Source organism: Urocampus carinirostris, chromosome 8 (genome assembly GCF_059441175.1).
Source record: "Urocampus carinirostris isolate Australia breed hairy pipefish chromosome 8, RoL_Ucar_1.0, whole genome shotgun sequence".
Classification (NCBI taxonomy): Eukaryota; Metazoa; Chordata; class Actinopteri; order Syngnathiformes; family Syngnathidae; genus Urocampus; species Urocampus carinirostris.
In genome coordinates, this window is record NC_142356.1 from 13,841,457 (window position 1) to 13,857,292 (window position 15,836).

General features: G+C 40.2%; 1 protein-coding gene across 1 annotated transcript in view; it reads left to right on the top strand.

Annotated features, from left to right (window-relative positions):
• galnt7 (UDP-N-acetyl-alpha-D-galactosamine: polypeptide N-acetylgalactosaminyltransferase 7) overlaps positions 1–15,836 on the top strand; it is a 23,142-nt gene continuing 7,306 nt past the window's right edge. The window contains exons 1-10 of the mRNA XM_088341665.1: positions 1–354; positions 2,925–3,036; positions 4,900–5,203; positions 7,725–7,891; positions 9,208–9,338; positions 9,424–9,503; positions 11,338–11,520; positions 13,510–13,627; positions 13,698–13,820; positions 14,772–14,887. Coding sequence (XP_088197791.1) covers positions 235–354; positions 2,925–3,036; positions 4,900–5,203; positions 7,725–7,891; positions 9,208–9,338; positions 9,424–9,503; positions 11,338–11,520; positions 13,510–13,627; positions 13,698–13,820; positions 14,772–14,887 — 1,454 coding nt within the window. The 5' untranslated portion in view covers positions 1–234. The remainder of the gene's footprint in view (positions 355–2,924; positions 3,037–4,899; positions 5,204–7,724; positions 7,892–9,207; positions 9,339–9,423; positions 9,504–11,337; positions 11,521–13,509; positions 13,628–13,697; positions 13,821–14,771; positions 14,888–15,836) is intronic.

The window sequence follows — 15,836 nt, forward strand, 5'->3', positions numbered from 1 at the left end:
TTCAAGCGCCGTCTCTCAAAATATCCCATTGAATCTTCTTCGATGTTCTCATTGTATTATGCCTATCCGGCATTTTTCTTGTCACTGACAGGATCTCAATGGGAGTAGGTCAACATGTAAATAGAAGGACGAGGAAGTAAAGCCATGAGACGGAGTACTTACCTGCAGCCATTACGAACGTAGTCTTCTCCCAGGGTGTTTTTATCGCAGGTGGTTTGGAAAGATCTTCCAAAAATGAGATTTAAATTGCGTTTTTTAATACGGGGTTTACTTCTCATGCTGGTGATTATTATGTTAATTGTTTTGTGGTCTTCGATCAGCAACCTGAACACCGGGAATCACTTCGGAGCACGGGTGAGTACATTTTTAGCCCTTGAATTACTTCAATTGGAACTACAGTTTTACAGTTGAAACGGTAGTTTAAAACCTGTTTGGTGATGTATATCCCGGTAGAACTTACTTTAAATATCAGGGGAGACTAGGTACAGTTGTAACACATTTTGCTTTCTCCCTCTATCTTATAATGTGCTTGTCGTCTCAAACTTTTGTACATGGTAGCTTATTTTGTATTTTAAAAATAGTGACAGTCTCTCAAACACAGATACATAGTGTTACAACTGTACCTAGTACACTTGTGTTGTAACACTTCTAGTGGACGGTTGTAACACTGTAATTCATGGGCGTAACCAGCCCGTTTTGGGGGGTGCTCATGTCCCCCCAAATACAGTGGAACCTCGGTTCTCGACCATAATTTGTTCCAGAACCCTGTTCGAAAACCGATTTGTTCGATCACCGAAAATCGTTTTTCCCATTAAAAGTAATGTAAAATCGTTTTAATCCGTTCCGACACCCTGAATGCTTACCATGAACGTAAACATGAAGCCAACCCAGGCTAATCGTACGTTTGCGTTAGCGTAATCTTCCGTACGAAAGATTACGCTCACATGAACGTGTACAACTAAAAAAATCAGGTCGTTTACACGTCATTTAGCACCCGGGTCTCCACAAAAAGTGGTGAGCGGTTAAAGGATAAAGAAAATAATTATGAATAGGATTTCTTACCTTTGTGGTGCTCAGCAGAAGCCATGCTGTATGTATAGCAAGATCGGAAACTCGCACACCTTCCTCATATTTTGCTATTATTTCTTTCTTAAATGCAATAGTTGTACGCACTACCCTTCTTTTTTCACCTGTAACAACTTTGCTGCTTGCACCGACCTTCTTCGGTGGCATAATTCGGGGCTAAAACACTCCGTTCACCGATATCTAAAGCGAAAGCAAAAAGAAGTGCTCACGCACGTCATAACAGTTCTTCACGAGGGGTGGGGGCAATCTACACCCGTACGCCGCTCAGCATCGCACCCTAGCGTACTGGCGTTCGAACTCCGAATTTTTGAACGAAAAGCGAAGCAAGAATTTCTCGAAATTTTTGGTCGAGAATTGATTTGTTCGAACTGAGAGGCGTTCGAAAACCGAGGTTCCACTGTATAAGCCAAGCACCCCAAAAATTATAGTGTAGGGATTGTCAACTGATCTCTTTTTCTCTCAAGGTTGTGATCAGTTACTGTATTCCTCGCATTACAAGGCGCATCCCCAAATATAATATGTCTATAAGACTTGTCTCAACTTAAGTTGTATTGAGACTAAAGAAAGATCTACAGTGTTTAACCTTTGGGCTCTTTATACAATTACAAGATATAATTAGTTGCTGATCACAATCTCAAGTTTTCACTATCTGCCCTAGTTATGATATTGTATACTGTAGTCCTTAATCACAAGGAGTCTCAAGGGGTTGCACAGACCACTGATTATTACAAACTACAGACTATTATGACACCATCCCCTGATCTAAAACCTACATGAGGGCAAGGAAAAACTCAAAAACCTCAACTTGAGGAAGGGACCGCACATGAGGTAATCCCCCTTGATCAGGCTGCAATGGATGTTGCATTAACAAACAATAAAAATAAGAATAAAATATAAATGATTAAATAATAATCTCATCTCATCTCATTAGCCGTACCGCTTATCCTCAGTAGGGTCGCGGGGGGGCTGGAGCCCATCCCAGCAATCATCGGGCAGTGGGCAGGGGACACCCTGAACTGGTTGCCAGCCAATCGCAGGGCACACAGGGACAGACAACTCATTCGCTCATTCACACCTAGGGACAATTTGGACCGGCCAATTCACTTGAAATGCATGTCTTTGGAATGTGGGAGGAAACCGGAGTGCCCGGAGGAAACCCACGCAAGCACGGGGAGAACATACAAACTCCGCACAGAAAGTCTGGAGCTGGATTTGAACCCACGACAGGTTCCCATGACATGAACTGTGCCGCACAAGCGCTAACCACTGCGCCACCGTGCTAAAAACAAAAGGATGACGAGGTTGAAATGGATGTAGGTTTAACAAACAATACTTGGATATTGTCAACATGAAGTATAGGTCATTCATGAGCTATAGTATAGAAGTGTGTTTTAAGCCGAGATTTCAACAATTTCACCGAGGTTGCAGATCAAATCTCAGAAGAGCATTCCACAGCAATGGAGAACGCTCTCGAACCTGCGGATCTCTTCTTGGCTCTTGGATCACTATTAGACCAGCACAATCAAACAAAGGCTCCGGGCCGGAGCATAAGGGAATAGCATCTATCTTTTTCATTTAATACATGTTATTTTGCCTAATACTCATCCATTTTCTGCACCGCTTATCCTCAGTAGGGTCGCGGGGGTGGTGGAGCCCATCCTTGCTATCTTCGGGTAGTGGGCAGGGGACACTCTGAACTGGTTGCCAGGGCACACAGAGACAGACAACTCACTCCCTCATTCACACCTAGGGACAATTTGGACCACCCAATTAACCTGACATGTTTTTGGGAATGTGTTTAGTACAAAGACTAATATACATTATATCCACCCATACAGGATTATGGACTGCTGCCCCAAGGATACCAAGTACAGCATTTTAAGCCTCTCGTCCAATGGCCAAACGTGAAAGGCATTGAAGTTGACCTCAACTCTATCAGACTTGAACATGGTGAGATAACACAAAATGTCTTTATATATTCAAAAGAATTGCATGGCGGCCATGACTCACGGGGTAGAGCGGGTTGTTTAGAACCAGAATCACCTATTTGTTATCATTGTGTTGCTACAAAGAAATCAGGGTTGCACTCAAGTTAGCAAAATATACAAAATAATAGATATAAAAATATAAACTATTCACCTTTAATCTAAAGTATTCACATCGAAAATAAAATATTGCTCTTAGAACCGGGATAACTTGCATAGAACTGGGATATTGTTCTTAAAACTGGAATTTAGTGTACTAAGAGCTCTGTGGAAGAAGCCATGACTCAGTCCGTTCGTTCGGGCCTTGTAGGATCTGAACCTTCGGCCCTGTGATAACAGTTCAAAAAGTCTGTTGCTGATGTTTGAGGAGTCCTTCAGGATCCGTTTAGCTCTAGTGAGGTAGCAAGAGCTTTCAACGTCCTCCAGGCTCGGCAGGGGGCACCCGGTGATCTTTTGGACCGTGTTCCTTTGTCGGGATTTCCTTTCCGCTGCAAAGCATCCTGCTGCTCGATCATGGACTTTTTTTTCCCAACCATCCACAGTTTGTGAATCTCAGCCGCCATGTCTCTTTCACCCCAACTCTGGGCACTAGCTCCCCTGACAAGTATCTGTGCCAAGGTGTTGTAAAAGCGTAGCCAATAATTCCAGGGGGTGAATGTGAACAGAAGAAGGAAGACATGCTTCCAAGAAGGAAGACATGCTCCCAGATGAGACATTGCCAAGATGCATAACTCCATCTGGTTGGATGAGAAGGGGTCCCACGTGGCCAGAGATATTCTTTTGCAATGTGTTACAGTGGGCTGACATTGACCATTCTTTGCGCCGATTGGCTATCTCTGATGGCAAAACACAGAAAGTTGGTTTGAATCATCCCTCGCTATATTTTGGAGATTTTTCGCTCCCAACAGGAAGTTTGCATTGCCCAACAGGAAATTCGTCCATGCGAATTACACTGATTTTAAATCGAACACACTTTCTCAAACGACCGGTTCACGTTCTGTATGTCTGTATAGGTGTCTAAATTGATAATGCTGTGCAGCCCGTTACGAAATAACCACTGGCCTAGTTTCGTCAGTTAAAGAACTCCTAGCTTACTGTACTTTGAGTTGCAGTCTTGTATATGAAAAATAATGAAACTACATTGTCTTTTTTAAAATTCTTTCCTAAGAAGATTTTCTAATCTGTATCAACTAATGTCACAATATGTCCTGGTGTAACGGCCCTCAATCATGCGCGATGCAAGGGTTCTCAGTCTCTCGGTTTATTGCCTGCATTCAGTAAACAAAACAATACAAATAGGTCAGGCCATCTGTGCACGACTGCATACATCTAAAACATTAATAAAAATACAAAAACAGGACATCACTCAACATGCCGCACATGGTGGCGTGTTTGCATCGACACATGCTGCATCATAGTAATCATCGTTTCAAGCTGCATTACTTTACTTTGAATTAGTGCTTTTTATGCATAATTAAGCACAACTTATATAGATTTATAAACAAAAATAGTTTGTAAAAGCAGATCCTACATTTAGCAAAATATGAACTTTTACTCAAACCGATATTGGGCACAGCTTACCTTCAGCACCAGGTGATATAGCTGAACGTACGGCAAGCGCAGAAGCCCATTAAGTGCCAAACGAAAAAGACGGTCGCACACGCCCATGGCTTAATAAAATGTGGTACCAGAGTTTTAACAGTAATGCAACAAAAACACAGATTTTGTGAGAATTCAAAAAAACTCAAAACAATCAAATTTCAACACTGTTACACCAGCACCTTTAATCTGAAATCTAAATTCTTTAATTTCATGTTTTGGTTTCCAGGACAGGGATTCCATCTGGAAAACCGCAAGGAGCAGCCCAACCAACAGCACTATGTGACGTTTAAACCCGACTCTCACGATTACAATTCACCAATCCTCAAAAAAGGGGTTCTCGGAAACTTGGAATTAAAAACTCCTGAGCCCTTTGGGGTACCAGACGGCCCAGGGGAAGGAGCCAAGACATTTGTTCTAGGACAAGAATACAAAGAAACCATCCATGCCTCCATTAAAGAGTTTGGTTTCAATATGGTTGCTAGTGACATGATATCGCTGGACAGGACTATTAAAGATTTACGTCATGAAGAGTAAGTAATAATACTTTTTGCACCGTTTTTTTCAATGGCACTTTGTCTTCTTACTTTACAAACACCCAATTCCAGTGAAGTGAAGTTGGTGGGCAAAACCAGGCAAAATTAACATTTGATTTGGAAAATCTTTTCAACCTATATTTATAGCTGCCACCTGTCGAGGAATTGTGGTTTGAACGGGATCTCTTTACTGCCTTAGCATAATGGGTTATATATGAATTCTTGCATTCCGTTTTTTGCTGTTGGCACTCACGGTGGTAAATATTTTTTGTTGTTGTTTTTTTTTACTTTTTCGCTTTTAGTATCAAGCTGATGGGTTGCTGCATTGAATAACTAAGGCCTTTGGATTGCAGTATTTCCGCTCTTTTTGATAGGATCAACTTGAGCCATTTTTAGAAAGAAAGGAATAGAAGATTTGGTAACAGGGTAACATGTCTAACAAGGAAAAGCTCTAAAGCGTCTTCATTGCTCTGGAAACTGAGGGATTTATCCCATGAAATGCAAACTCTTTACGTCGATTTCTTAAATTTTTATCCCGTCACACACCTGCTGCCAACCAAGTTGGAACTGCATTGATGCCTTTGGCTGCAGAACACCAATGATACTTTGCCCCGGCGTCGTTTTGAATTCCTTTTTGAGTTGTTTACGTCACGTGTTTTCGGCTCAAGTGACCAATTCAGGATATATATATATATATATATATATATATATATACCACAGCCATATCCCCCTAGTGGTAGGTGGCTAGAGTCATTTCTGACTCTTTTTGGGAGATTGATTTAGAGGAGGGGATTCCCAGCCCCCTCGCTCAACCCAACTGAGGTGTTGGGAGTCATTAGGTGACCAAACCCCCCAATTCCAACCCCTAATGCTGAACGCCAAGCAGGGAGGCAATGGGTACTAATGTTTAAGTCTTAGGTATGACTCGGCCGAGGCTTGAACCACAACCTCCCAGTCTCGGGGCGGGCGCCATACCCCCAAGCCCACCGAGCTGGACCATTCAGGATAGCAATTACAAAGTCGTTGCACGTATTTACTCCTGTATACAAAGTAGACGGGAATGAGGGCAGCATCGCGTAAAATGTGAGCCCTATATACCTATAGCGCCAGGAGAACTATATTGTAAGGAATAGTGACAGACATGGCAGCCATCTTTGTGTTGTCATTGGTGGTTGTTGTGGTACCGGAGAAAAACACATTTGCTTGTTATTGTTCCTTGAGGATTAAAGGACACTTAAACACCCTGACATTGACGCCGACGATACGGTAAAAGTGTGATTTTTGATGGATAACTTTTTATGCGTTTCAATTCGGATCTATTTATTAAAGACTTGATTCACAGGTAGAAAAGTCGAAATATTGCAAGGAGGGTGTTAAAACTGAATAAAATATGCAAATCCCCTTTTTGCTTTTTTTTGTATTATATGAAACCTGTTGGCAAAACCTTGACTAATTTCTCCTCTAAAAGGGTGTAATAAATCTGACCAGGTATCACCGCAGTGTTTTGTACTTGGAGCACATGCGTTGTGGAAAAGAGCAGCTCTCCATTTTCCTCAGTGCAGCCAGAAAAATAAGAACAAGCCCTGGTTAAATCCACAATGTTTAAAATTAAGCAAAAAGTAGTGGTTTTTAGTCCGGAATGTACGTACATTTCACTGCTGGATGTCAGCTGGCATAGGCTCTTGAACCTTAGTGAAGATGATCAGTTTGTAAAATGGATGTTTATTACTATATCTATTCTGTTTATTAAATCATTGTTCATTTAGTCACTGACTGCATTTCCTTAATTATAAACTAAATTGTGTTTCAGCTCTTTTACCTGATTTGCATAACTTTGAAATAAAGTTAAGTTCAGTTGAAAATTAACCTGGAAAGGTAACGTTACTACTTGTCATTGGAGTATAACTACAACTACGTCAGACCCATGGGACTCTTAGTGTAGGTGCTCACTTAGTTTGCCAAATTCTATTCTGCACAAAATTGCAGAACATTATGAAATCGATTAAAAATGGTAAGCGTGGCGATAATGTTTATCTTAAAATGTATTTTAACATGATTAAAATTGGGTCATCGCTTAATGGGAATCATTTGAATGAACAAAATCAGTCCATGGCCAAATTAGCTCAATTACTGAAAAGTGATCTCCAACACATGTTTAATGGATTTTTTCATTGTATTTGAGAGAAATGGCCTTGAATACAAAAAATAAGCGTTTTACATCTTCAAATCCAACGTTACAATATCGGTGCATTTACATTAAATGTGTAAATTTGAGTTAAATTAACATGAATTATGAAGATTATTGACCAAGTGGTTAGCTGGTGAATACTATTGATTGTCTGACATTAAAAGTGCTGAACTGTATTTCGGCAAAGACAGAAGGATGGTTAAAATTCAGATTGTGTGAAAGGCCCTTGGTTAAGTTTGGCTTGTTTTTTCAGACTTTTGTTTAAGGACAAGTAGCCAACAAATGAATAACCAATGACAGACATGTTTACTATATTATGTATTACTACAGGTGCAAGTATTGGCATTATGATGAAAGACTGTTGACCTCCAGTGTGGTGATAGTCTTCCATAATGAAGGCTGGTCTACATTAATGAGAACTATCCACAGTGTCATTAAGAGGACTCCTTCAAAATACTTGGCTGAGATTGTCATGATAGATGACTTTAGCAACAAAGGTGGGTATCTATTCTGCAGACTTCATCTCGTTTTCATGATTGCTGTATCACAAACCTAAAAGACCTCGAGAGATAGACCATTATAGTCAAATGTATGACTTGATCTGTTTATGACAGGAAAGCAATTTTGAGAGAAATAATTCATAGGAATACAATCAAAACTTAGATGCAAGGAAAAACTACTTATACAACCTGGCTGGTGTCTCTTTCTGGTTGCGTCTGTTAAAAGACCTACTATGCTATGCGAATGGCCCTGTATTACGCAAAACATTCTATCTATCTTATCCGAGAGATGTGACCGACAGCAAGACAAACGCATACAAAAACAAAGAAAATAAAAAGGGAAAAAGTAGCAAAACACAAAAATTTGACCATGGCCAACCCAAATGCCCAAACACCCAATTAAGTTTAGCACCTTGGCACCCAAGTTGGTCATGCTTTCGTCCCTCCAGGTGAATCACAAGAAAGCGGCCATGTCACTCAGGTCAGGGTGACACAACAAACTCTTCTGTTCAACAGCAGGGCCCGACAGCTTTAACTGGTTTACCCCTGCCGCATCATACAGGTGCCCTGCCCATCCCTTAGAACGCGTCCAAACATCCCACTATCCTTTCAGAACACCTCTCCACTCATTCCTACCACCAACAAGAGCTCTAGCTTCCACTATATTTAGACCTCTTTCCTGCAGTGCACTTACAACACCATCCATCCACGTCAATGGCTCCCTTCCTCTTGGTCTCCTTCCATTTACTTCAGCTCTGTAGATCCTCTTCAACATTCGCTCCTCATCCATCCTCTCCTGTGTCCAACCACACAATCGAGTACTCTCATATCCACACGCTTGTTCAGTTCCACTACTACTACAATTCTGTCTCTCACAATTTCATTTCTCAATATATCCAAAACATAAAGCTTGTTTTTGTAACGAAATCTAAGTCATACAAGACTGTATGAACAGAACAATGAACAATAAAGGGTGGATTATAAGTTTAAAAAAAATCAGCGAGAGAGGCTTGGCCTAACCTGAACATAATAATAGTAAATGAACTGCATTTATATAGGGCTTTTCACTGAGGACGTCCAAAGTGCTTTACAATACACTTCACACTTTACCCATTCAACACACCGATAGTGGAGTCAGCCATGCAAGGCGCCTACCTGCATATCGGGGCAATAATAATTATACAATATCATTAAATAACTCTACACACACACACACACACACGTGTACATATATACTCAAAAAAGCCCCCAAAATCAAGCAATTTGTATTCCTTGCTTTTCAATTAAAATGACATTTCCTATTTTTGTCCAAGTCCATTTGAAAGAACGTTTGGAGATATACATCCAGCAATGGAACGGTCTAGTAAAACTTTTCCGAAATGAGAAGAGGGAGGGTCTCATCCAGGCACGCAGTATTGGAGCCAAGAAGGCTACAAAGGGACAGGTATCTCGTCATAACATCTCAGAATTAAGTCAACTGTTTCTTACAAACAATAACCCTGAGGTATTTGTGTGTGTTTTTTTTTTAGGTTTTAATATATTTGGATGCACACTGTGAAGTTGGGATCAACTGGTATCCTCCACTAGTTGCTCCAATTTCAAAGGACAGGTAATTGTTTTTGATGTTTCAATGGGTACGTTTCCAAGCAGGCAATAAGCCAATTCGAAACGGACTTTTGTCAGTGTACCAATTATGATAGATTGATAGATTGATACTTTAATCATCCCCAAAGGGAAATTCACACTTCCAGCAGCATCCTTGTGTTGAAAAACAAAATAATAAAATAAAAGATATAGAATACCAAAATACCATATATAACGTGTTTATATAGATTATTTAAATAGTGCTACGAAAAATACACACTGTAATAAAAATAGGGCCTGCTGACCACTGATGTAAATCCTTCATTGGAATTGTTCCAATCAGCGCTTTTAAAACATAAGGCAATTCTCCAGTCGGACTGTCTGCACTCGCGTTCCTAAAGGGACGCCAGAATTCCGCAATATATGCAAAAATCTGCAAAAATCTGCAGAACGTTGTTACACAATACAGATGCTCCCCTACTTACAAACGCCATACGTTCCAGGTGATAGTTAGTAAGTTGAATTTGTTCGTAAGTTGCTTCAGTGCTATATTTTGTATGGAATGTATATTTAAGGTTGATATCAGTATGTTTAAGGCTTGAATAAGTAGTATGTATTGTTTTGTACTAAAATATAAACATTTCATAAAATAATATGCTCTATAAAGATAAATAAAGTTGAGTTTAACTTACTTTTGGAAGATGAGCTTCAAGAGTTAGGCGACTTCCTCCTCCCCGGTAAAAAGTGGGCGAAAAAGCGTTCCAACCATTTTCTCAACCGCATTAAGCTTTCATATTCCACTTTGATTTCAAAAGAAACGGCTCGCCTCCTCTTTACACTATACACCAACCATAATGAATTGATGCGCAAGATATTAAACAATAAAAATGTCTTCTTAGCGCGCTGGAGATACAGTACAGTATGTTTACACACGAACTAGGAAGAGGAAGCCTGATTTTTTTCTTCGGGTTGGATACTGGGTGACCTCTCACAGCGCCACCACACGCCATTTGTGGCGGAAAGAAACACTAGAGTACTGTCCTGTACTCGGAAAAGGTCCACACAATACAAAATCTATTTTAAAGCAATGTCTGGATATTTTTCGACATCCCGAAAAAATGTTCGTATGTACCGTTACTCGTACCTGGAATGTTCATAAGTAGGGGAGCGTTTGTACACCTTATGGTGCAATCTGGACACATCATCAGTAACTCTCCGAGGGTCACCAGGTGCTAACTAATAGAAAATAAATGAGGACGCAAAAGTCCACCCACAATATGACGAGGGTACACTGTACCCCGAGTTGTGCAACTCGCCGCGAGGGCCAATTGTGAAAATTTACTGGGAGTGGGGAAAATGCCATTAAATGATTTCCTGTAATCTTTAAGCAGTATCGTATAGTAAGGATCCTCAACATTGTGGAGAAGATAGCCTGACCAGGGCATGGAGATACAAGATCTACCGAGTACTTAGAATATTTTGTAGTTTACCACACTAGTTTATAGTAAAATACTGAACACTGAAAATAAATAAGAATAAATACTGCTAGTACTAAAAACTAAAAACCTAAAAATTGCGCTCTTAAACGTTTCCAGGAATAATCTGGAAATTTTTAAATACAATTTTCAATAATTGGCAGCTGTGATACAAACATTTTTTTAAGAGGACTTGCCGTTATCCAATGTTCCTTGTTGTTTCTGTATCTCCCTATTCTTTAAGGTTTTATCCCACTATTATTATCACCTTCGCTTAAAAAACATAACCTGTTTTGTACTATTGTCTGTTAATATTCTTCACTACCCTACCCTAATGTTTCTGAAATGTTTGTCTGTTCTTCTATCATAATACCATTCTCAAAGGACTGTGTGTACTGTTCCTTTGATTGATGCCATCCATGGGGAGACATTCACGATCGAGCCCCAAGGTGGAGGCGATGAAGACGGCTTTGCAAGAGGTGCCTGGGACTGGAGCATGCTGTGGAAGAGAGTTCCTCTGAACGAAAGGGAAAAAAAACTGCGAAAGACTCGTACAGAGCCATACAGGTACTGAAAATGGCTGTCTATTGAAATTCAATGTCTGAAATATGTACCGGAACAGGAAGCAAGGTATCAAGTTATTCGTGTGTTCTAATATCTTGATGTAGGGTACATTTGTTTTGTTCCAGTATTGTGTAACATTTTATTGTAATTGCACACTATATTAGTGTAGTTTTTTATTGGAGCAATTATCATTTTAAATATTGGTTGGAGGCCTGTGGAAATAGGCTTGACACCACAATAAATTATACAATTGTACAATCTAAATGATCATGGTTGACACAAAAAGCTACTCATGTCCTAAAAGGATGGCAGTTACTAAAAAACAAAACTCTAGATAATAGAAGATGTTGCACATTTAGACAGCTTTCACTGGTTTACCCCTGCCGCATCATACAGGTGGCCTGCCCATCCCTTCAAATGCGTCTAAACATCCCATTATCCTTTTACAACACCTCTCCACTCATTCCTTTCACCAACCACTACCCTGGTTTTAAATGGCACCAACCAAAAAAGGCGAGGCAAAATTTGCAAGACATGTGTGCACGACTTTGATAGGCTGGTGTAAGCTGCCAGTCAGTAATGCAGCATGTGCAAAAACAGCCACCAAAACAAACGCTTTAGTGGCTCGTTAGATTGAAAATTAATTCATTTATTAAATCGGACTCCAAGGAAAGTCAGAAAAGCGCAAGGAAAAGCTGATCACGAGGGGGCGCTCTCTGGATTTTTATCGCGTCCGGAAAGTGATTCAAGCAGCGTCAGAATGGAAAGTTAACAGCTAGGCTAAGAACTTTTAAGCCACCACTGCCAAACTTGGCTAGTCACAAACGCCAGATCTATTACCAATGAAGTGGACGACTTGGAGCTACTACTCGTGGAAAACAGCTTGCTTTGTGACGCATGTATTTTAATCATCACAGAGACATTGCAGATGTCGCGGGGGCCTGACTCTAGCATGTAGCTTGCCAGACTCGTAATCGTTTTCTTGCACTGAAAGGAATAGCCCTCCAATTTCGTTGTCCTTTTGTTTCATTTCATTTCATAACGACAATAAAGACCATTTATTCAACTGCAATTCTGTTTTTATTCATACATCTATAATTGATATTTTGTTACAGTCGTATACCCTCAGTCTCTAAGTACATCATCTCAAGTTATGTTTGCATGTCACTATGTTTATGTTCTCCTTGAAAATAAAACTGCACAGAAACTATACTTATCTTTTAAAATCAAAATGCGCTGAAACATTTTTCTTCCAAAATCGTGCAAAATTATAAGGCTCCGGTATACATGTCTCTAAAAAGTAGGGCTGGAGAGTTAGTTTTAGAGAGGACGTCGTTGGGCGTCGCCCCAAAATATACGCAGAGAGGAGATATGGCAAAAAGGGAAAGTTCTTTATTGCATTCGGGACACATTCAAAGTTCCAGAAACGTTCAACATTGGCCTTTATACTGTCCCCAAAACAACTCGTGATACCTCATGATGGTCGCCCACTCAGCATAACAGCTTTTGACTTCCTGCAACTCTTTCTGGGAGATTGATACTGAGGAGGGGATTCCCAGCCCCCTCGCTAAATCCAACTGATGTGTTGCAACATCTCGTTGGGAGTCATTAGGTGACAATGGTAAAACTGAGAAAATGCCTTTTCTAATACAGTCCAGATGCCAATCCAAACCCCAAAAAGATGAAAAAAGAAAATTTTATTAGTATTTGAGGAATTAGCAGAATGAGGCTGCGATCGTGACTTTTAGCCAGGAAATGGTGGCAGAGATGAGCAAAATTTCAAGTTGCGGACGCTACCTTTACCATTCTAGGAGTTAAAAGAGGCTGATTCTCATAACGCAGTTTTAGACAGGAATGCGGCATTGTGTAAGGTATTACGATTTTATGAATTTGAGTAAACCTGGACTATCTTAATGGTCCCTTTTATTAGCGAAAAGATTCTTAGAAAGAATTCCTGTTTTTTTGTTCTAACGTGTGACTCTTAATTTATAGGTCTCCAGCCATGGCGGGAGGTCTCTTTGCTATTGAACGCAACTTCTTTTTTGAACTTGGTCTATATGATCCTGGATTGCAAATATGGGGAGGAGAGAATTTTGAAATATCATACAAGGTATGCCTGTATCACAGTTTTGCATAATTTGCAAAACAGGTGCAAAATGACTATTGTATTTTCACCGTAGATCTGGCAGTGCGGTGGTCAACTGCTCTTTGTTCCATGCTCTCGTGTTGGGCATATATACAGACTTAAAGGTTGGCAAGGCAATCCTCCCCCTGCACATGTTGGTTCTTCACCTACACTGAAGGTAAGGCACATAATTTCAGTTTGTCATTCAGTAGTGGTATGAGTGCCCTTCCAGTTCATATTTATAGTACACATCAGTTAAACTTTAGAAGAATTGACTATTCTTGACCTGCACCCACCTTAAATACATCGTTGGTGTTAATGGGATCAATAACGATAACGACAATCATTATTAATTCATATTAACAATATAATAATGTATTATTAGCAAATCTGTATTTAGTGACTGAAATAACGTCTGCCCGGACGCCCGGGGCATGCATCTTTTACGTCGGGCGTTCAACTTACAAAACGTCTCCGCCTGGGTGGCCGACAACTTTTTCAAGAAAAAAAAAAAAGAAAGATTTGCTTTATTCCGATTTCAAAATCTTCATTTGGTTTGAAAATTTCGGTATATTGGTTTGTTTGGCAATTTGCATACTCAGCAGCCAATCAGAAGCCTGCATTGAATAACTTCCTGCTTCCGGACTTCCCCGAGCGTTCTAAGGTCTCGCATTTGCATATTATTTTCCAAAGTAGATGCACAGAGAACACAAGAAAAATGGAGAAGTGGTTAGGAATCAAGCCAAAACCTCAGCCCCAGAAGAAAGTTTCAAAGGGAGCTAACAATATTTTTGACGCTACAAAACGTAAACGGCTTATGACTCGCTTCCGACCACGCATTGCTCTCCCAGTCCCAGCTACCGACCCGTTTTTTTCCGTCCCCGACACCGCCATCGTTCGCTACGGACGTTCCACATCCGAGCACCATCCGAGTACAAGAGCGACTTGCCTCCCGCATCCAGCGAACACCGGATCGTGGGTGCAGCCCTTTCTCTTTCCTCTAATAAAACTCACGTATCGCAATTGGGTCCTGTTTCCGTTCTGTTCCTGACAATTGGTTAATGTTTTTGTTGTTTCGATTTTTGTACATTTATCGAACAGTGTATAATAGATGTTTGCGTGTTTGCAGAATTATGTTCGTGTGGTGGAGGTATGGTGGGATGAATACAAGGACTACTTCTACGCCAGTCGTCCAGAAACTCTAACGCTTGCTTATGGAGATATAAGTGAGCTGAAACAATTCAGGTATTCTATGCCTCGTAACGAAGTCTGTTGTTTTTTTAAGTTTCAAGTTTAGGCGATAATTCAGACCATATAAATGAGGGGTCTCAAACTTAAATGAGTTGGGGGCCGCTGAGGCTAGGGTGAGGTTGGGCCAAATGTGGTTTTCCAGAAAAATGTTTCGCTGTTCCTAAAGTGACAGTTTTCTATATTTGTCCCCCAAATGTCACTGGAATGTGTGGACTACAAACTATGTAGACTGAAAGGGAGCAAAGTGACAAACAGAAAGGAAAAGTATTGTTTTTTTGTAAAAAGGAATACAAAATAGGGAAGAAGAAATAAGAAAGGGAGGCAAAAAAGGAAAAGTGAATAAAAAGAAAAGCAGGGGAAAAGAAAAGAAACTGGAGAAAAAGAAAGGTAAAAGAATGGAAGAAAATAAGGAGATTAAAGAGAAAACAAACCAAAATGGGGGGAAAATGAAATTGCTTTTTTTAAAATTTTCTTTTCATTTTTTGTTTTTCTCTTATTTGTTTACTCTTTTCTTTTCCTTTTTTCTTTCTTTCTTTTGTCTTTATTTTCTTCTCTTCTTTTCAAAAGTAATAAGGTGCGATTTGATCACTTTGAGTCTCCATATTTTGTCTTCTGATGTGCATTTAGCACTCTTTCGGTGGTCACCAGAATACAGCAACATCTAGTGGGAAAATTATGCACACTGTCCCTTTTATGAGCGGCATTAGCTCAGGAGGTAGAGTGCTCGATCAAGAGGTCGCAGGTTTGATTCCCGGCTACTCCATGTTATATGTCGAAGTGTCCTTAGGCAAGACACTGAATCCCTAATGCCACCAATAAGCAGATAGGCGCCTTGCATGGCTGACTCCCTATTGGTGTGTGAGTGTGTGTGTGAATGGGTAAGTGTGAAGCACATTGTAAAGCGCTTTGGGAAGTCTTCATTGACTTGAAAAGCGCTATATAA